Source organism: Leguminivora glycinivorella, chromosome 24, assembly GCF_023078275.1.
Source record: "Leguminivora glycinivorella isolate SPB_JAAS2020 chromosome 24, LegGlyc_1.1, whole genome shotgun sequence".
Classification (NCBI taxonomy): domain Eukaryota; kingdom Metazoa; phylum Arthropoda; class Insecta; order Lepidoptera; family Tortricidae; genus Leguminivora; species Leguminivora glycinivorella.
In genome coordinates this window covers 1,126,873-1,154,816 of record NC_062994.1, presented here as the reverse complement: position 1 = coordinate 1,154,816, position 27,944 = coordinate 1,126,873, and the positions used below count along the sequence as shown (strand labels likewise).

The 27,944-nt window shown below is 36.8% G+C and overlaps 1 protein-coding gene across 1 annotated transcript; it reads left to right on the top strand.

Moving 5' to 3' along the window:
- The first annotated feature begins 158 nt into the window (after positions 1-158).
- Positions 159-27,264, top strand: LOC125238635. Its single transcript, XM_048146000.1, has 9 exons — positions 159-226; positions 1,908-2,015; positions 2,860-2,999; positions 20,149-20,302; positions 20,803-20,907; positions 21,642-21,863; positions 22,391-22,513; positions 23,857-24,108; positions 26,839-27,264. Exons 1-9 carry the CDS (start codon positions 166-168, stop codon positions 26,934-26,936), a joined length of 1,263 nt encoding a protein of 420 aa, XP_048001957.1. The 5' UTR covers positions 159-165; the 3' UTR covers positions 26,937-27,264.
- Positions 27,265-27,944: the final 680 nt, after the last annotated feature.

Genomic DNA, 27,944 nt, shown 5'->3' with positions numbered 1-27,944 from the left:
GGAAACCACATAAAAACTTCTAAATCCCAAAAAAAAGTGGGGGTGTGTACTTTGAAAGAAAAACCAGGTAGGTATAGTATGAAAGAGTCCTATGATACTAGCCCTATATATGCACTGTCGAGATTATGAACCGCCATTAAACCGAACACATTTACGAAACGGTTAATGATAATGATCAATTTAAGCATTTTAAATATTCTGCTTGTAAGTTTCACCGGTGTTTACTGTAAGTATGATTAACAATTTAAATTATAAATTAAATATCTGGGCGACCGAGCAAAGCTCGGTTCTATTTTAATATATCACGTCTTTAGATAAAAAAAACTCTTATAAAAACAAAAAAAAAAGACAAAAAACAAAAACTTAATTTTTGGCCGGGATTCGAAACCCTGACACCTACGATCTATTCTGCGTACATTAGACCGATCTCTTACGACTGAGCTAAGCGGAATCGATGTACGCGCGGCGAAATTAACGACCATATTTTATGTTTACTAACGCGAAAGAAAAACTCATGAAAACTCGAAAATTCAAATTTCAGCGAAATCGTTAGAGCGGTTTCCGAGATCGTCGGTATATATAAATAAATATATGAATACCTAAATAAATATATAAATAAATAAATATACAAGAATTGCTCGTTTAAAAGTATAAGATATTCAAAAATTGCGAATTTGGCGCCCATTGGATTTGCGCCTCGCTGGGTTATGGCATTTTTTGTCGATCCAGTATTTGATGGAATTCTCTTATCAAAATGACTTAAGAGCCAATAGCATGTATAGTGTTTAAGACCATCGTGAATGGCCGGAATTTCATTAGAAGTATTTTTAACCACCGACGCAAAAAGGACGGTGTGTTATAAGTTTGACGTGTCTGTATGTCTGTCTGTGTGTGTATGTCTGTGGCATCGTAGCTCCCGAACGGATGAACCGATTTAGATTTAGTTTTTTTTGTCTGAAAGCTGAGTTAGTCGTGAGTGTTCTTAGCCATGTTTCATGAAAATCGGTCGACTATGTCGCGGTCGGGGCTTTTTCAAAATTTTAATTTTGTGGTAGGTTATCTTCATACTATACTGATCGCACCAGAATAGCAGTGCCCTCCTGACAACTACTAATATTATAAATGGGAAAGTGTGTGTGTCTGTTTGCCCGTATTTCACGGCAAAACGGAGTGACGAATTGACGTAATTTTTTAAGTGGAGATAGTTAAAGGGATGGAGAGTGACATAGGCTACATTTTATCTCTTTCTAACGCGAGCGAAGCCGCGGGCAAAAGCTAGTAGTCATATATTTCTGGTCAGGCTTTAGTTCCTTCCAATAGTTAAATATTAAGATAATAAAACTTAAATAACAAGCTAACTCTAAAAAAATAATAAAACAACCTAAAATTAATAATCGGTTATCGCGTAAGTATAATGAATTTTAAATTAATCCGTTTCCATAGTTTTATTTCATGAGTAACTATCGCGGTAACCGAAGACAATGTTAACTTTAAATTAAATTAAAAATAACCTAACCACAAAATTAAAATTTTGGAAAAACCCCCGACCGCGACATAGTGGACCGATTTTCATGAAACATGGCTAAGAACACTCCCGACTAACTCAGCTTTCAAACAAAAGAAACTAAATCGAAATCGGTTCACCCGTTCGGGAGCTACGGTGCCACGACAGACACACACACAGACAGACAGACATGTCAAACTTATAACACCCCGTCGTTTTTGCGTCGGGGGTTAACTAATCTAAACTAAAATATATCTAAATAGCCCGGCCCCTGCGGCATTGTGCCAAAGATGCTGGCAGCATTCCCTCGCTGAATAGCAACGCTTATGCGTTGCGAGAGAAAGCTGCCTCCGCTCTCTGGTCACTGGCACAAGAAGCTTTAGTTAATAGTGTGAAATTACAGCCGTGCCAAAAGTGGAACCGAAGTCCGACAGCGGAGGAAAGACTATTGAATTTACCTGTTCCGAAGATTTGGCGCCGGGAGAAATACTGGCTTGGTGGCAGACCAAAGGTAAAGGACCTGTATTATCTGAAATATGTAGAAATTAATGATGATGACGCATTCAAAAATCAAATCATTCAGCAAATAGGCGACAGGGGCAGTTTTTACATGTCAACATGTGGCGGCTGAAAATTTCTGCTAGGCAATACTGAGCAAAAATAAACCTACCTTAACATTAGGCACTTTACTAGAGGTAGTAATAAAATTGATTTATTTATTTAATCTTTATTGCTTTAATGCTATAAAGCATTCTCTACCACTTCTACCAGTCATCCTTTGGGCAAAGCACAGAAATTGTAGGCGGCGCAACATTAAATTATATTAAGAACAAAATAGTATAATAGTTATTTGTTATACAAGGGGGCAAAGTTGTATTTTAACACCGAGTGTGGAATTGAAAAACGAGCAAGTGAAAGGATTCTATAGTTGAACCACGAGCGAAACGAGTGGTTCAAGAATAGAATCCTGAACTTGCGAGTTTTTTAACACACGAGAACTAAAATACATTTGCACCCGAGTGTAACACAAAACTTTTCCCCTCACTATAGCGAGGAAACTACAACGCAAAAGTGCGTTTATCACTGCATCCAGTAGTTCCACAGGTGGTAAATCATCTTTATTACTAGATTCACCTACTTTTATCAATTTTAAAGCAGTTAATTTGACTTTATTCAAAGTCAAATTACTTTACCCACTAGTGGATAAAACGCGTTTTTACACGCTGGTATTAAAAGACAAAACACGTGTTTCTGAGTTAGTGAGGGGAAAAATTAATTATAAATTAATTAATTAATAATTAATTACTCGTGCCAATGACTGTATGGTGTTTTAACTATACTATACCTGTTTTTAGATATCTGGACTGACAAAAGTCTAGTATACAAGGACTTCTTGCCGCTGAAGAACGATACCGTGAATTTTAGAGTACGTGCAAGCAATGATGTGTACTTCGGGTTCATGTCGCAAAATAAAGCTGAGTCGCCTTACATAGACGTATGTAGAAATTTGAACTTTATATTAAGGTAAAACAGTGCCTTAGTGCGTTTTCACGTTATCCGATCCGATATCGGCTGTAGGACCGATATCCCATTCATTACATGCGCCATCTTGAATTTTTTTCATTGAAATCCTTCCGATATCGGATCTGATAATGTTAAAACGGCCTTATAAATAAATATAATAATAATATAAAAAGCCTTTTATTTTTTGCAGACTTAAATAATAGCATGCTACAATTTATCTGGTCAATATAATTAATTAACTATTTAAAATATTATTATTTTAATTAGACACATTCAAATAATTTAGTAATTCAGATAATTCTATCATTCAATAATTTACGTTAATACAAATATTATAATTTAAACTAGTTAATTTTAGATGATACAGTTTTGGGAATTCAGCTAACAAAGATGTTGCATGGTATATTAACATAGGTAATGCATTTATTATTTGGAAGAAAGTAGTCATCAATTATTATATGTAGTAATTTATGCAGAACAAACATGTCATAGTAAAAAATAATTGAACAATTAAAGTAAAAATAATTAATTAAACTTGCTGAATTCATGCATTATGTAAAATATTTATGTTTATAAATTATATACTTAGTAAAATATGTCAAGCAAAAACCCCTCCTTGAAGGGTGAAGGCCTCCTCCAGATTTGACCAATGTTTTCTGTCTCTAGCTTTTACCATCCATCTCTTTCCTATGTATCGTGCAATTTCGTCTTCCCATCTTGATAAAGGTTTTCCTCTCTTTCTTTTTCCCTTTGGGCCGTGCCAAAATGTTAAACGTTTCGTCCAACGGTTGTCAGTCATGCGGGCCACGTGCCCTGCCCATCGCCACTTTAGTTTTAATGAGTGTCCTAGAGCATCAGTTACATTTGTTTTTGACCTGATTGTTACATGTGGGATCCTTTGCATTTTGCTAACATTTAATATGCTCCTCTCCATGCTGCGCTGACAGGACCGTATTTTCTTTTTTGCTTCTAGGCTGAATACCCATGTTTGGCAAGAGTAAGTTAAAGAGGGTAGTATGCAGGTGTCTAGAACCTTTTTTTAATTTTCATAGGCATAGAGCTTTTTAATACCTCCTTTAGGCTCCAAAACTTCCTCCATGCGCCTGCAATTCTTCTGTCTATTTCTGCTACATTGTTTTGAGAGTTAAAAGAGATCTGTTTGCCCAGATATACATAGGTATCGACATATTCTAATGGTTCGCCGCCAAGATGTACTAGTTGTTTACTTGAGTTTGTCATAATCTTCGTTTTGCTCCAATTTATTTGCAACCCTACGTCTTTACTTGCTTTGTGTAGCTCGAGTAACATGTCTTCTATCGGAGACGGTTGACAGCTGTCAAACCGCTAACATGTATAATAATCGCTACGAAGAATATATTTAAAAAAACTTACATAAAAGTGAATATCTACATCCCAGTAAACAAATTTTGTGAAGAACATAACCTCATTGTCGTGCACCAACATTTGTCACAGCAAAAACCGTGAGTTATATGATCTAAGACGAAAACTATTCCACGTAAAACAAAGGATTTTCACACACATATACACGACCCAAAAATAACGATCGTCTTATTTTGAAAATATTGAAAATCTACCGCAACAACAACAAGAAATAATTAATCAAATAGACTCCGGCTTTGACATATCTGACATTGACATAACGAGTGCGTTCAGAAAGTTAGATACCATCAAATAAAATAACGTTCAGAAATCGGCACGGGGTACGTTCAAAAACACACAAAATGAATTGCTTGGGCTGTAACCTGGTTATAGACAGAGGAGAGTTACTCACTTGCAGTGACTGTAAGGATCCCTATCACTTTCGTTGCCTGAACATGACGTCAGCGCACTTCAGAGAACACCAGCATAAATTACGAGCACATTGGAAATGCTGTAGGTGTGAAAACATCACTCACCGGCGCCGAAATGATGACGATATCCCAGCATCTCCAGCTTACCTGCAAAGGCATGCGTCACAATTGCAGACTACTGATATTACAGATATGTCGATAGTCGACGAACATGACGTCACAGACACCTCAGCGAATACTGCAACAGAGTCTTCATTAAGTATACAATTAATACAATATCAGCAAGACAGACCTAGACACTCGAACATTCCCAGCAATGTAACAACCACCGATACGATTACTTATGACAAATTTACCCAACTGATAAAAACTGAATTTGAAGTTATAAAAGCAAGCTTGACCCAGTCCATTACGGAAAACATCACAAAGGCTGTTATCAAAGAGTTTAACACCAAGATCACGGACATGAAAATGGAAATGACACAAAAGACTACAGTACTACAGGAGGAACAGACAAGCTTTAAAGAAAAGATAAAAAGCATTAATGAGACTATCGAAAAGCTCCAATCCCAAAATGACAAACTATTACAGGAGTTAGATTCAGTGAATAAAAAAATTGAAAACCAGACACATAATACGACCCTTAGCCCTGCACGAGACCACTACACTGGCAAGAACTCAATAGTATTGTACGGATTAAACGAATTTAGAGGAGAGAACGAATACGTTCTAATAGAACAAATCAGTAACATATTTTACGAAATTCTTGGAGTAGATATTAATGGATTCATTGACGGTGTAAGAAGAATAGGTAAACTTGGAAATAGAAGACCAATTGAAATTGAAATGATAAATAAGAGAATGACAAACTACATCCTTAGAAACAGCCATAACTTCAGAAATACAGGACTAGCAGTTTCAAAATTCATGGATCGAGAGGAACTCAAACATAGACAACTAATTAAAAACACATTTAGAGATGCCCGATCAAAAGGTCTTAACCCCATTGTAAGGAACAATAAAGTATATGTAAATGGAAGCCAATACATACTCCCAACAACTTCACAGCAACCACTAATTAAGGAACCGAACGATAGCCTGAGTGACACAAACACAAATTCAAATAACTTATTTCGCAGCCAATAGCCTTCTATCACTAGACACTAGGAATGGTACTGAAAGTGACGACGCTGAAAATTATAGCCTAGTTTTAAGTACAATTAGAACTTTACATCAAAACATAGCAGGTCTCTGTAATAAATTAGACATAATTGAACTAGCTTTAACTGAATTATCAAACAAGGGCAAAGAGGTTGATATCATATGTTTCAGCGAGACATTTGTTAAGAAAGGGTGCGAGAATAATATTAAATTGAACAATTATCAATTGGCTGCATCATATAGTAGGGATCATAGTAGAGGCGGCACTTGTATCCTAGTACACAAGATGTTCGAATTCAAATCTGTACCGATTCCAACAGAAATAACAATGAAGCTCAATTTCGAATGCTGTGGGGTTGAAGTAACCGGCCTAAACATCGTAGTGTTTTGTATATACAGAATACCATATAGAGATAAATCACGTATACAATTATTTATGAGTAGTATGGAAAAATTGCTACACTTTGCTGCAGAAAAATATAAACGAAAAAAAATTATCATTTGCGGTGATTGGAATTTGGACATTTTGAAAGATGATACAAATACTAAGGAATTATTAAGTATATTACACAGCTACGATTTTAAAATTCATATTAAGACTCCGACAAGACAGAATTCGTGCATAGACCAAATAGCAAGTAATATAAAAAATGTCAATTCAGAACTAGCATACTTAGGATTATCAGACCATGAAACCGCGCAAATTTTAGAAGTAAAAGCTCCTAAACAAAGGGCCATAGCCACATGGTTCGAGTACAAAAAAGACTACAGTAAAGATAATCTCCAAAAGTTCGCGAATCACATCTCCATGTTATCTTTTAATGATGTTTACGAATCCCAGGTGGCCTCAGAGGCGTTTAAAAATTTTTACGATATCTTTACTCTACTATACAAATTATGTTTTCCAACTATCAAAGTAAAAATAAACAATCGACCTAGGAAAATTAAATGGCTAACGCCGGGTTTAAAAAGTCTAGTAAAACCAAACGGACCTTATATTTCAAATACAGAAGAGCCGGTAGAAACAACAAAATAAGTAAATTTGAGTTTGATAAATATAACCGTATGTTTAAATCGTGTATACGTAGAGCACAACAGATTTGCAATAGTAAGTTCATACAAAGTAACACAAATAAATGTCGCGCAACTTGGAAAACCATATCTACATCTATATCAAATGACTTTCACAAGCACGAAATTAACCACATTGAATATGAAAATAGTTCTCACAGTGATCCTAATGAAATATGTAACTTTTTCAATAAATATCTCATAAATCAGACAAATATTACACAACCAAAGCCGTCAAAAGTAAAACTAGACAGCTCATTATTTAACACTAAAACGATTTTCCTTAAGCCTACAAATGAGCAAGAAATTTATAGAACGATTATGTCCTTAAAGAACACCAGAACAACAGGTCATGACGAGATCACAACAATGGTTCTTAAATTATGTGCTCCCGAAATCTGTCGACCTCTCTCGCATATAATTAATTTATCTTTCACGGATGGAGTCTTCCCAAATGAATTAAAACTATCGATTGTGAAGCCCCTGTTTAAGAAAGGGGACAAGTCAGACCCAGCCAATTATAGACCCATTACCATGATACCCGTTCTGTCTAAAGTGTTTGAAAAGTGTATATTAAGCAGACTAAATGACTTTCTAGAGAAATACAACATTTTAACATCAAAACAATTCGGGTTTCGGAAAGGAAAATCGACTACATTGGCCGGCATTAACTTGGTAAAAACTATTACACAATGTCTAAATAGCAAACACCCAATTATGGCTATCTTTCTGGATCTCAGCAAAGCCTTTGATTTTGTCGACCATTCAATACTCACAAAAAAACTAGAAACGTACGGAATAAGAGGCAAAGCACTTGAATGGATAGAAAGTTATTTAAGGGGAAGAACTGTTAGAGTAAAAACACCAGGATACCACTATTAATTATACAGTTTATTGAACGAAATCTCAAAATACAATCTTATTGACAAACGCTCCCAATGGAAGCTTCCAGTCCGTCTGACGCCCAGTTGACAGCGATGCCTAGGGATGGGGACCAGCGACTAGTGATGTCCTTACATTCGCCCATTCTGACCTTGACCTTTCGTCCCGAAGGTCTCTGCTATCCATGCTGCTACTGATGACTGCCGCAGTCAACGCAGCCGAAGCAGGCTGCGCCTCCAACTGGTGGCGGTAGACTTCATCTGTTCATTTGTTCTTTTCTTTTCTGCAAAGTGAACAAGAACTTTGTATACTCCAGCTATACACTCAGGCCCTGGTCCTTTGAAGTGATTAACTCGAGAACCGTTGGAAACGGCCGGTGTAGTTTAAGACTAACTTACACCAAGATATGTAATTGGTCTCATTTTATAGTCGAATCATAGTAATGACATAACTAAACTCAAGATTGCATGACCAGACTAGCCTAGTACAAGTAAGTCAGGTCATTATTTAACAACTCCACAGCCAGTAAGGCTTTAAAACTATTAAGGTGCGATGGTACGAAAAGTACATGTTTTACCGCCATGATCGATACTATATATTAGTCAAATTAATTATGTAAAATAGATGATATCTAGCGGCGGGCAGGTAATTACTGGTGTACAAAACACCATCTAATATTTGCTTGTAAATAACTTCACCCATCAATACATTTCATTTATTTTCAGGCAAGTATTATGCCATTTATGCTTTAAGTTAAGACTTACGGGAGCGGTGCATTCCAAACTAACCAACCGCTCAATATAATAATGATGATTGGCGTCGTTTAAATAGCAAATACATGGAACAAACTCACAGTTGGCTTCGTCACTGTAGGCTGTGAAGCTCCCCACATGCGCAAGAAGGCGTACAACTCGTGAGAGGTTAACATGACACACCCTATGCGTGATCATAGCCACCTTCCAACACAGCACAAGCTCTTGTTAAGAAGCTCTGTAACATACATGGGAAATACTAAGTTCCTTAATGTAACGAGAACGTGATATTTTTTCCTTGGAACTAAGCCAGTAGGTGATAGAATCAGTACAACACAACTGTCGTTCAAGTAACATGATAAGGTTACGAGAAATTAATGTACAATTGGCATAGTCGATGCTCTCAATTACAGATCCGGCTTACATAGCCGTTAAATAATTTAGTAATAAACAATGACAATCAATACAAAATATTGTCATGTAATTTTTTTTTTTTATGAATATATATTAAGCAGAATACATGGCTGTTCCTTGGCAGGACCTTTAACAACCGCTGATTATTTTTTTTCTATCAACATGATAAAATTAATAAATGGTAATAATCAATGTGTACTAGCCACCAATTTTGCTATAAGACAACACACATTACCATATCAAAGCTTCATACGCAAGCCACGGTGATACGGCTTCTTTCGTGGCTGTCAGCGCAACGACCGCAGAAGTTGGCCCTTCATGACAAGGTTGTCGCGCAGCCTGTAGCATGCATTCGTTCAGCTAGGCATTCTGAACAGTTGCTCTCTCCGCTCTATTGGAAACCGTAATTTCACCAGCGACCTCTGGAAAGTATGCATGTAAGTGATCCTTTCAAGGTAACCTTGAGATCATTACTCTTCAAGGTCATAAAACATGCTTTTGACAAACAAGGTCTCAAGCTAACCTCTTAAGGATATACCTCTTAAGGACTATATAACACATGATGGCATCTCTGAAGACCTTCATCACAATTAACAGAAGCAGAACAATCCTCTTAAGGATAGACTATATAGCACATGATGGCGTCTGTAAGACCTACATCACAAATAACAGAAGCAGACCAATCCTCTTAAGGATAGTCTATATAACACATGATGGCGTCTGTAAGACCTACATCACAGATAACAGAACTAGCCTCGTAAGGGTAGTCTATATAACATATGATGGCGTCTGTGAAGACCTACATCACAATAACAGAAACAGAACAATCCTCTTAAGGAAAGTCTATGTAACACATGATGGCGTCTATGAAGACCTACATCACAAATAACAGAAACAGAACAATCCTCTTAAGGAAAGTCTATGTAACACATGATGGCGTCTATGAAGACCTACATCACAAATAACAGAAACAGAACAATCCTCTTAAGGAAAGCCTATATAACACATGATGGCGTCTCTGAAGACCATCACAAATAACAGAAACAGAACAATCCTCTTAAGGAAAGTCTATGTAACACATGATGGCGTCTCTGAAGACCTTCATCACAAATAACAAAAACAGACCAATCCTCTTAAGGATAGTCTATATAACACATGATGGCGTCTGTAAAGACCTACATCACAAATAACAAAAACAGACCAATCCTCTTAAGGATAGTCTATATAACACATGATGGCGTCTCTAAAGACCTACATCACAAATAACAGAAACAGACCAATCCTCTTAAGGATAGTCTATATAACACATGATGGCGTCTGTAAGGACCTACATCACACATAACAAAAACAGACCAATCCTCTTAAGGATAGTCTATATAACACATGATGGCGTCTGTAAAGACCTTCATCACAAATAACAAAAACAGACCAATCCTCTTAAGGATAGTCTATATAACACATGATGGCGTCTGTAAAGACCTACATCACAAATAACAGAAGCAGACCAATCCTCTTAAGGATAGTCTATATAACACATGATGGCGTCTGTAAGACCTACATCACAGATAACAGAACAGAACTAGCCTCGTAAGGGTAGTCTATATAACATATGATGGCGTCTGTGAAGACCTACATCACAATAACAGAAACAGAACAATCCTCTTAAGGAAAGTCTATGTAACACATGATGGCGTCTATGAAGACCTACATCACAAATAACAGAAACAGAACAATCCTCTTAAGGAAAGTCTATGTAACACATGATGGCGTCTATGAAGACCTACATCACAAATAACAGAAACAGAACAATCCTCTTAAGGAAAGCCTATATAACACATGATGGCGTCTCTAAAGACCTACATCACAAATAACAGAAACAGACCAATCCTCTTAAGGATAGTATATATAACACATGATGGCGTCTGTAAGGACCTACATCACAAATAACAAAAACAGACCAATCCTCTTAAGGATAGTCTATATAACACATGATGGCGTCTGTAAAGACCTTCATCACAAATAACAAAAACAGACCAATCCTCTTAAGGATAGTCTATATAACACATGATGGCGTCTGTAAAGACCTACATCACAAATAACAAAAACAGACCAATCCTCTTAAGGATAGTCTATATAACACATGATGGCGTCTGTAAAGACCTGCATCACAATAATAGGTCTTATGCACATGGTCCGCCTCCTAAGGCCAACATTGCATAAACAGAACTACTTAAGAAACAATAATCAAAGTAACAAATGTATAGCAGACATTAAAGTAATCATTATAATTATGATTCACACTTTAAGTGACGGAAATCACTTCATTTTTACTTGTGGATATCACATTAGTTACACTACCGTGGATACCACAAGATTCAGGTACAATGTGCTTATCAGGAAACCCTGTGAACAGAATATATTATTAACATCATGTATAGGCAACACAACTCGGTTCTTAATCCGACGTGTATATATGCAATGGCAACTCGGTTCCTAATTTGAGAGTAATAGCACAAGCACAACTCGGTTCTCAATCCGGCGTGCATATATGTAATGACAACTCAGTTCTTAATCTGAGACTAATAAGGCAAAACACAACTCGGTTCTTAATCCGGCGTGCATATATGTAATGACAACTCAGTTCTTAATCTGAGACTAATAAGGCAAAACACAACTCGGTTCTTAATCTGAGACTAATAAGGCAAAACACAACTCGGTTCTTAATCCGGCGTGCAACTTGTCTTATTTTTCCCGTGCCCCTAAGGTAACACGCTTACTATATATACCATTATTGAAATACATTCCAGTCAACCAAGAATAATCTTATGGCACTTGGCTTGACTTATCGAGGTTTCACTACATTCAAATAATGTAATATTTTATCTATCATTGTTCACTTACCAAATGGTTCTTGACAAAGGTATTTATATATCATCATCAGGCATGGTGCATAAGCTTAATAATTAAACCATCAAGCTTGCCAGACACACTAGAGAGGTGCTCCAGCTGTAGGTATATGTGCAATTTAAAGCACAACATTATCCATATAGCTGCCACCTGCACAACTACATAATTTTGTTAGTTGTGTTAATACTATGCATATGCAAGAATACTTAGTACAGGTGTTGAGTTTTTATAACAAAATATCATTATTTTTGATTCTTGCAAAAGTCACAAAACATGTAAAATATATATAACAACAACAACAACAACATACAATCACGCCTGTATCCCATAAAGGGGTAGGCAGAGCACATGAAACTACTAAAGCTTCAGTGCCACTCTTGGCAAATAAGGGGTTGAAAGAAAATGAAACTGTGACATTGCAGTGACAGGTTGCCAGCCTCTCGCCTACGCCACAATTTAACCCATATCCCACAGTCGCCTTCTACGACACCCACGGGAAGAAAGGGGGTGGTGAAATTCTTAACCCGTCACCACACAGGCAGGTAAAATATATATATTCTTGTGAAATCAAGAAGCAATAGAAGTATACAGTTATTTTTTTTATATTTCAAGGAACAGAACATATTAAAAGTAGACAATACTTGTCAACTTCAAACGTTACCTGTTTGTCATGCTTCGGTTCAGAAACATTCCTTCGCAGTGAAGAAGCTCCAATTAAGTTATTTACCTCAGATTATTGCACATCTGTTAAAAACTTAACTGATTGGCATGTTTCAAGCCCAATTCCAAATCAAACTGATTTGTTGTAACAGACAAGTATAGCATGTAGACCGTTAAAGTCCATCAGGTCTATAAATATCAAAATCTCTTACCATTAGCTATGACAAATTTTACCAGTGTCATAAATAGTTCAATAGATATCCAGTTTGGTGTTTCCAGCTTTTAGCAAGATTTAACCTCAGAAACTTCTGGAATCATGCCTTATCAATGCAAGTATTTTCAACTTATGGTCAATATTCACCAGGTTACCGGCAGGCAACTACTGTAATCAATAAATTAATCTGGAAAGGAATGTAATTAAGGAACAAATTATATCACTGATAATGCATTAAATGGACACTGGACTATGTCATGATAATAAATGTTCCAAGTGTCTGTCTAGGGAATATATTTGTCTTTGGTTCAATTTAGAACATGATTACATTTCTTGTCAAAAATGTTTGCAATGCTAAACCAACATTATTATACACAAAACAGCATCAACAATACACTATACTTCAGTGCTATGCCCTTAATTTTGACACACATTATGGTTTTAACAAGATGCATAATTAACCTCATCAAAATATTATTATGTTAATATTATTATTATTTTCTCAACATTTTTGATAAATTTGTGCCATGTAATATAGCAACATGTTTCCTCATTTAGAAAAATGCAAGATCATACAGAGTTTATATGCATAAGAATGTCACTAAGACAGATTTCAAAATACAGTCCCCGGTACAGGCCCCGGAGAAGTGTTAGTGAACTTATAGTCAACAGTTGTCAAAGTTTCTTATGCTTATTTACTCATCCCTTTATACCAACCTGTAGTGAATTTAAAATGTATTTACTGTCAGTATACTTACATAAGCCAGATGCAATGGTACAATATTATTGAGTAGGATAAATACCTTATTCCATGTCATTCCGGACAAACTTATATTTAATATGACAAATAGGGCAAGATAATGATCATCTCTCTTTGTAGATCATAAAACTCATAAAGTCACCTGTTATAAGGAATCATTTAGGTGCCATTTAGATTGAAACTTATCTTATATTTTGTTTCACTGTGACACCGTGACAATTGTCAATATATCACAAGTAGGTACAATATGTATTATGTATTCTGAAACATATCTGGAAGCACAAAAACACAACACACAAGGTGAGCTAATGATTATTCACTACAGCAGCCTCTCTATACATTTATACTCTGCCCGGAGCATTGTTGTGAATGACAACTTGGATGTGTTTTTAACGTCTCACCGTCCATGACTTACTGTGGTACTTATTGTGATACATTTTATGAGCACATCCAAGTATTAGTATCTTCAACATATACATAATTAAGTTGATCTGAAATAAAGAAACACAACACAGTATTCTGGATGTTGATCACTTCTGCCCCAGAGCACTGTGTTTGGATCACATTTACTTCCTGTTACACACTCATTATGATCAAATACTACTCCAAAGTGTGAATATCTCTTAAAGTGCAATGGATCTGAAAAACACAAGACACGCACGCCACTACACGGCATGTTCTACCTCTTTGTTGGTAGGTACAAATACGGACAACTATTTGCATCACATTCTTTGCCTCGTACACTTTTAACTGTAATATATGGTGCTAGTGTCTTTACTCGTTGAATCAGATCGACTGGTGTTAATTAAATACTGTTGGACGACAATAAATGGTTACGAGCGCGGCGCGAGAATGGCATTGTCAATTTCGGACAAATTTCATAGTACGGGCGTATATGGGTAACTTAATATCGCGCTTCTGAAACTGTTAGAGTAAAAACACCAGGATACCACTATTAATTATACAGTTTATTGAACGAAATCTCAAAATACAATCTTATTGACAAACGCTCCCAATGGAAGCTTCCAGTCCGTCTGACGCCCAGTTGACAGCGATGCCTAGGGATGGGGACCAGCGACTAGTGATGTCCTTACAGAACGCAATACACGGTAATTGAAAAAATGGTTAGGAAGAATACAAATACACTCATAAAGGAAAAATTCAAGTCCGATGTAATGACCAACAAAACTGGTGTACCTCAGGGAAGCATTCTCGGACCACTGCTATTCTTAATTGCAATTAATGATTTCCCAAAGGCCATAAAACAAGAATGCATTATTTTCGCTGACGACACTACTCTTATTATAAAAAGCGACAGCGGAAATTACACAAGTCTTGAGTCAATAGCCAATAATACATTAAAAGACGCGATTCAATGGTTTGAAATAAATAATTTAAAAATCAATATAACAAAAACCCAAGCTATGAATTTCTGTTCCTACAACTCAAACCCATCACCTTTACAAATTAAATATGATAATTTAATAATTGAGATGGTCGATACGGTTAAGTTTCTGGGTTTTAATATCGACACTCATTTAAATTGGAAAGCCCATGTAGATCAGATTTGCAAAAAGCTAGACAGATTTATCTTCGCGCTCAAAAAACTTAGGCAAACGGTGTCCACCGATGCGGCCCTGATAGCATATCATGGTTACGTCTCCTCAGTTTTAAACTACGGATTATTGTTATGGGGGAATTCTGTGGACTCTGAACGAGCATTCATTATTCAGAAGCGATGTATTAGGGCATTAGATAACGCGTGGTTTTTAGAAAGTTGTAGACCTTTATTTAAGAAATTCAATATTCTTCCACTTCCGTGCCTCTATATCAGAGATGCATGTCTCCACGTTAGGAATAACCCCAGCCATTTTGTTAATCGTAGCGATTTTAGCACAAGACATACAAGGGCACAATACCAAAACCTTTTACATCAACCTTCCTGCCAAACAGCCATTTACAAAAAAAACTGCTACAACATGTGTATAGTCATTTATAACAGCCTGCCCGATCACTTAAAATTAGAAGATAATAATTTATTTAAAACTAGATTATCGAAATGGTTACTGGACAATTGTTTTTATAGCGTTAAGGAATATTTGACTCGTGAAGCTTAATTGTAATTGTTAATAATTCAGATTTACTACTTTTAATTTATTATTTATTGCAAACCTTTGACATTTAAAATCATTATAGTTTATTTAGAAATTTAGAACTTGCAGGACACCTAATTAATTTGTAATTTGTTTATTCAATGTGCATGAGATAAATTATTTAATATTAAAATGTTAAAAATTTGCACGCCTGCATGCAGGTTGAATATGCATGGAAAACTTAGCCATAAGACCTACCTTGTTACCATATTCAAGCAAATAAAGATATTTCATATTTCATATTTCATATTTCATATTTCATATTTCATATCTGGTTGGGACTTTCAGAGAATAAGGCAATGTCGTCAGCAAATCTTAGGTGACTGATGCGTTTCCCGTCTATATTTATTCCTTTGTTAGACCAATCTAGAGTTCCAATGACTAGTTGCAAGACCGCAATAAAAATTCTCGGTGAGAGAGGATCCCCCTGTCTGGTGCCTCTATTTATTGGTATATACGGACCTGTTGTTTCCAGCTTTACCTGGCTTTTACAATTACTGTATAGGTATTTAATAACCTTTATGTATTTATGCTCTACATTTTGGGTGCTCAGAGCTTTCCATATCGAGGAATGGGAGATGGTATCAAAAGCTTTTTCGTAATCAACGAATATAATGTATAATGGTCTTTTAAATTCGCGGTATTTCTCTATTAATTGCTCAATTGAGTGTATATGGTCTATAGTAGAGTAACCTTTCCTAAAACCCGCTTGTTCGATAGGCTGGTGTTTTTCTAAGTTAACACTGATTCTTCTTTCTATTATAGCTGCAAATAATTTATAAAATGACGAGAGTAAACTGATTGGTCGGTAATTCGCTATGTTTTTTGGGTCACCTTTTTTGTAGAGTAGGATCATTTCTGATTCAGACCATTGATAGGGTGTCGTACCAGTACGTAAAATCATGTTAAATAGCTGTGACAAAGGATATGCTAGATAATGTTTTCCGAACTTTATAATTTCATTTGTTATTTTGTCAGCTCCGGGGCACTTTTCAGATTTTAATTTATCTATTTGTCGCAATATTTCTAATTCATTCACAATTTCCACTTCTCTGCCATCGTCTTCTAATTCCTTGTCTGAATTGTTTAGGTTCTCTACTCCTTGCGCACTATATAGGTTGTTGTAGAAATTCGTTGCAATATCTATGATACCGGCTCTATTTTGGGTTACAGTTTCAGCCTGTTGCAGACTACCAATCCAAGTTTTATGAGAGTTTAACTCTTTAAAAGCTCTTTTCAGACTACCGGTGTTGTTCATGTGCTTTTGAATAGTGCTCGCTCTGTGGTTTGTATAGTCTCTATGTATATATTTGCTTATTAATTTATATAGAGCTTTTAATTCGTTTCTTGTTGTACGTGATTTTGGTTTTAGTCTGTGTAGTTCTTGCCTGCGGTTTATTAATTTTCTTGTATGTTCTGATATACAGCTATTTGAAACTGTTTGCTTATGCTGGTTCGCTTTTTGTAGGCTTACTTCGAACGGTGGACTTGATTATTTTATTATAGTACTCTTGAACAATCAATCAATCAATCAAAATATTCTTTATTCAAATAGTGATAGTATTTTTCTATTCTAAATATCAGTTCATAAAAAACTACATTGTCATCTTTGAAAGTTTTCAGCGATTCCTTAAATATTGATACTTCCCAGTTTCATCATTCATGTATTCTTGTGTGCTATAGTAGGCTTTAGGTTTTTTTAGGAGCCGAGCTTTTTTATTTCTAGAGCTATTTGAAAAAATTGTGTCCTACTTTTCTTCATTTGCTCCAAGATTATTGATACTCTTAGAAGTCTGTGATCCGTAGGGAAGCGTAGATTTAGAGTTTCTATATTTTGAACATTTTTGTGTAGGTTAGTTAATACATAGTCAATCTCGTTCTTCGTTGACCCATCTGGTGATCTCCATGTCCACCGTTTTCGTTTTGGTTTTTTAAAAAATGTGTTAATTATGCTTAATTTGTGTTCACTCGCAAAGTTGATCAGACGTTCGCCTCTGTTATTTCTTTCGCCATAGCCATGATTTTTTGTTATATGGTGTTCTTCGGGCCTTGGTGTGCCTACTTTGGCGTTAAAATCACCCATAACGATGACGTTTTTCCCCGTCTTTTGTAGAGCTTTGTTTATGGTGGCGTAGAAAAGCTCGACTTCGTCGTCTCTAGCAGATTCTGTAAACGAGTATACTTGCACAATATCGAGTTCAAAACCATTTATGTTGAGCTTTAGTAAAGCTACACGTTCTGATAAACCTTCGAAAGTAACAACATAGGGTTTTAGGTATTTTTTAATAATAAAACCTACGCCATATAGTCCTTGTGTTTCTCCAATATAGAAAAAAAGGAAATCGTCGTACTCTTCGATTGAGGTGCCCAAACGTCTCACTTCTGACAGTCCTATTATATCGTATTTCGTACTTTTTAGAGCATCAGTTAACTCTATTAAGCGTTGAGGTGTGGACAGCGTTCTCACATTGTAGGTTGCCACGTAGAATTTGTTTTTCTTGTTTCTGGTTGTTTTTTCTGGAGGGTTTTGGTCATAATCTTCCACGGTGACCAGCCGGCTTGGAAGATGGTTTTTGAGTTTTGATAGAGATTTTTTAATATTGGTGCTGGGAGAGGCGGACGGTAATTGCTATATATTTTCGTTAAGATTTACTGGTCGGCTTGGTGTGTTGTTAGGGGTTTTGCTTACTAAATAGTTAAGCATTCCTGGTTTTACAATTCCTTCCGATAAGCTAGAATTTCTTTTTGTTGGTGTTTGTGTTTTGTTTTTCTTGCTAGCTTGTGTATTTTTTTCGGATTGTTTGTTTGTATTGTATTCGGGGGAAGCAGAAAGCAATCTTTTGTTGTTGGCATTTGTTTTAGTTTGTTCACGTACTATGAGTTTGTCATATTTTATTTTAACATGGTTTCCCTTCTCTTTCTCGATTCTAGCTTGTTCTTGTAACTCTTTGCGCTTCTCCAGAACATATTTTGGGAAGTCCTCCGTTATATAGTATGGTAAATCTTTTAGTGCACTTCTCTGTTTGAATAGATTTATTTTTATGCCAAGTGTGGAAAAAGTAGCAATTATTGGACGAGGTTTAGGACCCTTTTTGCCTATTCTTTTAACCTCTTGTTTATCTCTAAAGTCCAACTCCTGGTTAAAGTGTTTCTTAATGAAACTGAGCAAGATATTCTCCAAGTCTGAGTAAGAAGTTTCCTTCTCTTCAATTCCAAAAAAGACAATGTTGTTTTTTCTTGCCTGTTTTTCCAGAAAATACAGTCTTTTTTCTTGATTTTCTATTTTTTCTTTGAGATTGTCATATTTCTCGTCCAACAAAATAAACTTTTCTTCCAGGACGCAGTTAATGTGGTGTGTTACTTGTGCTGTCACTTTTTCTCCGTTTTTCTCAATAGTGCTCTTTTGTTCTTCGAGGTCCTTTTGGATTTTCTGAAGCTCGCGTAAGATTTGATCCATTTTTTAGTTGTAACGTAGATCGTTTGTAGATCGATATGCAAATAAATCTTTGACAGCTCTTTGTTATGACAGCGGTGACGCCGCCTCTCGGTGTGAATTCGAACTGTGGCGCCTCCTACGGCCTTATACGGGCGATAAATTAACCCAGAAATAAGTGCCAAAATATGCAATAATCTACAACCTTAACGTATCCAAACTAATATTATAAATGGGAAAGTGTGTGTGTCTGTTTGTTTGTCCGTCTTTCACGGCAAAACGGAGCGACTAATTGGCGTGATATTTTAAGAGGAGATAGTTGAAGGGATGGAGAGTGACATAGGCTACTTTTTGTCTCTTTCTAACCCCCACTTCCCTAAAATGGGAGGACGAAGTTTGTACGGTTCTGGAATTTACGAATTTAGCGCGAGCGAAGCCGCGGACAAAAGCTAGTACAGCAATCCCGTTTAGTTTGTACATTTGGATCACGTCTCCGATTTGGACTCCATGATGCTGAGCAAGATCCACTAGGTTCCCCAAAATGTCCTAGGTTGATTGTATGAAACTTTCCTTTTTTGTTACTGAAAATGTATAGAAACAAAAAAGGAAGGTTTCATACAAACTACATCTTCGCTTTCTCCACTCGACCCTGTTGTCGGCATTTTGACACCATTTTGGGTAGAATGCGTCCGGTCGTCCCGCCATAAATAAATCCGTCCGTCGTAAATTTCATAATCTTAAAAAATCATAATCTTATGTAAAAGTACAGAGCATAAATAGGAAATATCAACATTCTGATATAAAAAAGCCCCAGGTCGCAGGGTCGAATCCTGCCGGAGGTGTGAATTTTTCCATTTTTCCTTTAATTTAAAAATATTCCGATATAAATTAATTTATTTCAGATAATCTTGGCAGGATGGAACAAACTAAAGAACTCCATAGCACTGAACAGAGGTTACAAAATCTACACTGAAATCGACTATATCGTCAACCCTTATGAATTTCGCGGGTTCTGGGCTCGAAAGTATGGCGAAGTCGTCTCTATTGGATTTGAGGGTGAGCCCGATTCAAATTTTATACGACAGATATTAGATATAGATGCGACATCGACATGGATAGGATAATATGTTAATGTAGAAATTGACGTTACTTGCGACGTGTTTTTCGTAAATTAAATAATATTTGTTTTGTTAGTATTAAAGTATAAAAGGCCCTTTTCTATGCCTGAAAGCCACTTATTAATCCCCGACGCAAACGCTTCCGAACGGATGAACCGATTCAGGGTTAGTTTTTTTTTTATTGATGCTGAATTAGTCAAAAATTAAATATTGTATTGTTTATTTTTCACCCCCGACGCAAAAACGACGGGGTGTTATAAGTTTGACGTGTCTGTCTGTCTGTCTACAGCCTGACACAGACAGTGTGTCTGTGGCATCTTAGCTCCCGAACGAATGAGCCGATTTAAATTTAGTTTTTTTTTTGATGTTGAATTAGTCGGGAATGTTCTTACCCATGTTTGATGGTAATCGGTCTGCGAATCTTTGGAACTTTGACAGGTGAAAGCAACCCCTTCATGAGTTGGACTAGCACAAAGAAGTTTGATGCGACCCATTTGAGTATAGCTACTGGCTGGGGCTCCACAGGTGTTTGGAGGATAGAAGGTAATAAGCCGGTCTAGAAAGTTTGTCTTCAGAAAAAGGCGCGAAAATATGCGATTTCAAATACTTCTATACATTTTCTGCTTTTTCTAGCGACGAAAACGGTTTGACAGACTATAGATAGTATAAATATGTTCCTATCTTTAATTGTAAATAATAACCATTACCAGATGGCGTCACTGTGTGCGCTGTGACTGATCATCAACAGTAGATGGCGTTGAGTCATGATATAATCTATATTTTATTTGTTATGGACTAAGGATAAAACAAATGGCAAATATATACGGCCAGCTACATGACATGAACAGTTCGTAATTTCTCCAAATTAAACATATCAATATTTTTTTATTTATTCAAACTTTTTCGTGCCATGAGGCATTTTCTACCAGTCAACCTTTAATATTTTGTTTAAGTTCTTTGACGAACACTTTTTCATACAGTCAACTTCTACCGTCCGTAACATGATTTGTTGACGACCTGGCGCAGTCGGTAGTGACCCTGCCTGCTACGCCGCGGTCCCGGGTTCGAATCCCGGTAAGGGCATTTATTAGTGTGATGAGCACAGATATTTGTTCCTAAGTCATGGATGTTTTCTATGTATATAAGTATTTATATACATCGTTGTCTGAGTACCCACTACACAAGCCTTCTTGAGCTTACCCTACGGTAATCCCCAGTCAATCTGTGCAAGAATGTCCTATAATATTTATTTATTTATTAAAAAAAAACATTTCCAGGTTATTCATGGCCCCACGATGACATATTGCTAGCCATAACTCAAAGTTCTGACGACAAACCTTTAAACTCAGTGGAACTACCACTAAAGAAGAGTAGGAGTAGTTTAGACAGCGAAACAACAGTGTATTGCTCTAGGCATAGAATGCTCTACGATGGGACTTTGTCACAGGGAGTTGAGTCTAAAAGGAAAGAGTTGGTAAAAAGTGAGGTTATACCGTCAGGTAAGTTTTATTCTTTGTATGACTTGTATTGTAAAGACAGTCCACCAAAACTGGCGATAAATTGAATAAATTTTAATTTTCTTTGGGAATAAAAGGTTCACCCTACATTTCCAATCAATCTTTAAGTGTTACGGCTCGCCGAGAAAGGAACGCAGGTGTTTGACAATTGGCCTGTGAGCCCCACATTTTTTTAAATTTTGCCGTCTTTCTTAGTGCCAGGATTTGGTTGATACGTAGATCGTAAAAATCAAAGTTTGCAAATTGAGGGCATTATTTTTTGTGTTAAGTACACAGCAAAAAGGAGTGTACAAGTTCTAAGGAAGGTTCGGTTTGCCGACGACTGAAATGACAATAGACGGAACAAATTAGTTCCGTACGTAGGTCCTTCCGTCACCAGCACACCGCACCCTCGTTCAGCTCTGGCAGCCTTACCGGCAGGAACACAACACTATGAGTAGGGTATAAATTACCAAAATAAAATAAATAAAAACATATCCCCTACTAAGTCTCCTCTTTTGGCATTACAGGAGAGATGTACGTAAAGGTAGGGCCAATGCAAAAGGTAAAATTCGATGAAAACAGCCGACATAAGTTCACATGCAGCGGCAGCGCCCCCATAGACGGCAGGGAACTGATATGGTTCCGAAAAGGTAATATTACAAGGAAGCTATAGTAAATTGTTTCACAAGGGAGCAAAATTGGCTAGTTTCCTATACTTAAAATAAAATATTTTATGCAGTGCACGAAATAAAGCACTGAAGAAAAATATGGACAGTGGTTATGTTTAAACGTAATTTATATTTAATAGGTCAAAGAGAAAGGACAAAAAGGTATAAAAGTAACCGTGACGTCACTCCTCAGTATTTCATAGTAATTCCATATTAAGCCGGCAACAGACAGTATGAAAAATTCATAATCTGAAAAATATTTGAATGCAAACTGACAGTTCCAACTGGTACTGACAGATCTGTCAATGTCAGTTTGCATACAAATCTTTTTTTAGATTATGAATTTTTCAGACTGTCTGTTGCTGGGCTTAGCAAATCGTTTTGACAGTTCATAAAAAGAAGCAGATTTGACTAGTAGGAAACTAGCCTATTACATATTTTCAGAGAGGGTATAAATCCTGAAATTACCGTTTGGCAAAAATGAGTAGAAATCGAACTTTTTTTTTCATAGCAACACAATTTTTTCTCATACAGGTAAAAGTGTCAAAATAGTTGCCACATGCAAAACGGTTTAAGTATTACATAGACAGTGGCGCCCCTTTTATTTGCTAATCTTTTTACCAGGATTAATTAAACAAACCGAAGCGAGGTTAAATACAGTACAAAATATTTCTTATATTAAAACTCGATATACCGGGTGCCCGGTAATTAATGGACAACCTTTTAACCACAAAGAGGGCACCTTATACTGATCCAGAAAATCAACATTCTTCTTCTTCTTCTTCCTCGGTTCCTCATGGCTGAGGGTCGCGACCACATGAGGTCGTTATTTTTCGCACCAAAGCTCTCCACTCCGCACGGTCTTCTGCAGTCCTCATAATAGGCGCCTGTGTTAATCCCTGGCAGGCCTTCTTAACGCTGTCCACCCAGCGGGTCGGTGGATGGCCACTTCCCCGTCCTCCATCCACCATGCCAACCATAATGCGTTTCTCTAGGTTTTCCGGCTCCCGTCTGGCCAACATTAAGGTACAACATTAAGGTTTAGTAAAAGTCGCCTGGTTTTCGAGATTTTCACATTTTAGGTAGTATTAAAATTTTAAAAAGTGTGAAAATCTCGAAAACCAGGAGACTTTTACTAAACCTTGAAGTCGATTTTCTGGACCAGTATAAGGTGCCCTCTTGGTGGTTAAAAGTTTGTCCATTAATTACCGGGCACCCTGTATATCCCTATAGGGAAAACGTTTTCTATAACTCCTGCTCCGCCTGCATGCAACAGCACATTTAGTGTGCGAGTGTGATGAAAAATTTTAAACATTTTTTTCCAGACCATTACCGCGACCCCGTAAGTCTTGAAACACAGAACTATGACCAAACGACCAACACCAACAACATTGAACTGCAGCTACTTCGGTCATTTGACCAAAGCCAGTTGTTCTGCGCTCAGGGTTACCAGTATCCCATCAAATATGGCGGCGAAACGATTATGAAGAACTACGGCAAGATTGTGAAATCAGAGAATATTACTCTTGTTATGAAGAGGTCTCAGCAGATTGTAAATCAAATGCCTGAATCAAATGGTACGTGGTAGCCATTTTCAAACAATAGGTACCAGTGGCGGCTGGTAAAAATTTCTGCTAGGCAACACTGAGCATAAAGAAACCTACCTTAACATTAAGGTACTTTCCTAGTAATCAATTTTTGGCAAGCCGGTGGGAATCGGCTTGTATGGACCAGCCGCTGCTGATAGGTTCCTCCATTTCACATACGATGGCCCCATAGAAACCACATTCGCTACCAGACAAATGACGCACTACGTCAAACCGGTTGTAATTTATAACCGCCCGCGTATGGCGAGAACCCGCCTAGCGAGTTTTCCGTTATCTGAGTAAAGTTCACGAGTCCCCACCAGGCGAGTTCTTGGTTGCTAAAGTGTCAGGCCCTGGGTATCTAATTCGGAGCCACGGCGTAAGCAGGATTTTAATACGTCATTCGTATAAAGTACGAGCAAATCTTCTGGAAAACGATAATGTTTTATCTTTTACGGACAACGTCATTTGTAACACATGTGTGTGTTTGTTTGTTGCCTGTGTGGTGACGGGTTAAGAATTTCACCACCCCCTTTCTTCCCGTGGGTGTCGTAGAAGGCGACTATGGGATATGGGTTAAATTGTGGTGTAGGCGAGAGGCTCGCAACCTGTCACTGCAATGCCACAGTTTCGTTTTCTTTTAACCCCTTATTTGCCAAGAGTGGCCCTGAAGCTTTAGTAGTTTCATGTGCTCTGCCTACCCCTTTATGGGATGCGGGCGTGATTATGTGTGTGTGTGTGTGTGTGTGTGTGTGTGTGTCATTTATAACAGACCAACTTGAAAGTACTTACGTGCACTATGAAGTATTAATGCCTGACCAGAACAATATGACTAAGCGCCATCTAGTGGAATTTCATTAGAACTATTTTCTTCATACTAAACTGAACTGTCACCGTCACCGCATAAATCAGAATAACAGCGCCCTCCTGGCAATCCATACTAATATTATAAATGGGAAAGTGTCTGTTTGTTTGTCCGTCTTTCACGGCAAAATGGAGCGACGAATTGACGTGATTTTTTAAGTGGAGATAGTTGAAGGGATGGAGAGTGGCCTAGGCTACTTTTTATCTCTTTCTAACGCGACGCCTTTGGACAGTACACTTAACCCTGGAGATGTTGTTTACCATCCCTTATCTATTTGAAGTTTTGAGACCCGGGGTTTTTTTTAATTGATAGAACGGGGAACCTAAACAGATGAGACAGCAGATTTAATTTTATCCACGTATACTAAAGTTACTTGGCACAGCCCTGAGCTTCCGCCTCTTGCCCGACTAGCGGGTTCGCGGCATGCGGCATTGAGTTCCACGTCGTTGTCCGACTAGCGAGTACTGTCGGTTTCTGGGGTATTGTTCGAAATTTTGCCTGGTTGCGAAAGTGTTAATCATATAAAACAGACTTTTCCCCACACTAGCTCGGAAACACGTGTTTTGTCCTTTAATACCAGCGGGTAAAAACGCATTTTATCCACTAGTGTGTAAAGTAATTTGACCTTGAATAAAGTTAAATTAACTGCTTTAAAATTGATAAAAGTAGATGAATCTAGTAATACAGATGATTTACCACCTTTGGAACTACTGGAAGCAGTGATAAACGCATTTTTTGCGTTGTAGTTTCCTCGCTATAGTGACGGGAAAAGTTTTGTGTTACACTCGGGTGCAAATGTATTTTTCACCACACCAACTGGTAAAGGCTTTCTTTGCTATTCGAAAACAGATAGCAAAATTGCATGTTATCCACAAGGGGGCAAAGTAATTTCATACAAATTTTAACTCGATGTCTTAATCTGGCTGCTAGATTTTACCTGTAAATGATGATTTTGAATCATAAATATTGAATAAATTAATGGATTTTATTTATTTTGATGTTTTATAGTCAGTATTATGTTCGTTTTGGTGTGGTGAAAAAGTTTGTGTTTCACTCGGTGGCAAAGTTTGTTTAACCTTCGTGCCTTGATACCCTCGCAACGCTCAAGATTCCACTTTTTGAACCACTCGCTACGCTCGCGGTTCAATATTGGAATCTTTCGCTTGCTTAGGTATCAATATTGGAACGTGCGGTTAAACAACTACTTTGCCCCCTTGTAAAACAAATAACTATTACTTCTCGTGTGTTAAAAAACTCGGAAGTTCAGGATTCTACTCTCGAACCACTCGCTTCGCTCGTGGTTCAACTATAGAATCCTTTCACTTGCTCGTTTTGCAATTCCACACTCGGCGTTAAAATACAACTTTGCCCCCTTGTATAACAAATAACTATTAAGAATGGGTCAAGTAGTATGAAGAAAATAGTTCTAATGAAATTCCGCAAGATGGCGCGTAGTCATATATTTCTGGTCAGGCTTTACTTTATTTTGTTTCTAGGGGCCATTTTTGTCAAAGTTGTCCACCCCACGTTTTTTGTAACATGGGTATTTTTTACACGATTAATACTCAAAATCGCGAGATCTTTCCATCCTGACAGGAGAAAAAAAAATGTCCCAAGATTTCCATACATTTTTTCGAACCTTCCATTCCGTTACCGCCATACAAAATGTATGAAAAAATGGTAACGGAATGGGAAAAAACCTTGGGAAACTTTTTTTTTATTAGGATTAAAAGAGCTCGCGATTCTGAAAACCACATAAAAATTTCCAAATCCAAAAGAAAGTGGGGTGGACAACTTTGAAAAAAATGGCTCTTAAAAGGTATTAAAACATTAAATTTTATCAATTTATTAAACAGATACAGCGGTACCCTGCACTTCTGGACAAGAACATGCAGTTATATGGCCAATAATGGTGGTGGCTGCGGTAATATCGACTTCGGTGGCGTCGTTTTGACATTAAGCAAGATGCCTATATCAAATCAAAAAGCCTACACTGGCAACATCGGGCCCCTATTTCTCCACCGTGACAAATGTCGGCGACATGTGATAATCTCATAGAAAGATACTGTATCAATCATAAAATGTTTTTCTACTTTACTTTTTTGATTTTTGGGTCCATGTGAAGTGAGCTGTGTGTATGTTATGTGATTGCAATAATAAATATTTAATAATTTAAAACTATGGAACCGCGTACAGATACAGCTTGGCAAAAAAAAATTGAACTACTTTTTTATGACAGCAACTCTTACTGTTCTCATACAAAAGTGACACAATAGTTACCACATGTATTGTCTACTTTTTTTTGCCAGGCTTTTATGAACATTATAATTTAATAAAAATTATTATAAGTACGCGATGTGATCCATTTCCAATTTTCCATAGTTTAATTTCATGAGTAACTATCGAAGTAGGTAACCGAAGACATTATCACTAAGAGGTAAATAAAAAAAAATATTGATTTGTTTCATTTATTACAAAATTCATCACATTCGGAACACTATGCGTTAGGGACTTTAAAGGCAAAGCTAATTATAAAATGACTTTATTTTGCAACATTTTACATGTATGAAAAATAACTATTTTTAAGGCGCTGAGATAGCACATTTTGAACCTTAAAAAAAACAATTGAAATGACAAAAAAATAGAGATTTTATGAAGAGATTTACTGGCCAACCATTTTTTTATTATTTCAATCAATCAATTTATTTTTACTCGTATTGACAGTTAGAGTCTGGTTAATGAAAGTTGAACCCAGTATTTTTTTAAAACAGCAACTCTGGATGTCATATCATCGATTGTCATCTGTCAGTGTGACTGTCACTTTAACGAATTTCGGTAAAAGTTAACAGCGAAATCTATAAATAATAATGAATAACACCATAAAAATGAGTAAAGTAAGTGCTGTAAATAAATTAGAAATAATAAAAAAGAAACCATGTTATCAATGTGTTGCCAGCTCCAA

Bases quoted from the DNA above. Each gene is read 5' to 3' on its own strand.
- LOC125238635 (XM_048146000.1), top strand. From the start codon at position 166: ATGATAATGATCAATTTAAGCATTTTAAATATTCTGCTTGTAAGTTTC. The intron at 21,864-22,390 runs GTAAGTTTTATT...TTGGCATTACAG, and splicing joins AAGTGAGGTTATACCGTCAG to GAGAGATGTACGTAAAGGTA. The intron at 24,109-26,838 runs GTACGTGGTAGC...TTTATTAAACAG, and splicing joins TCAAATGCCTGAATCAAATG to ATACAGCGGTACCCTGCACT.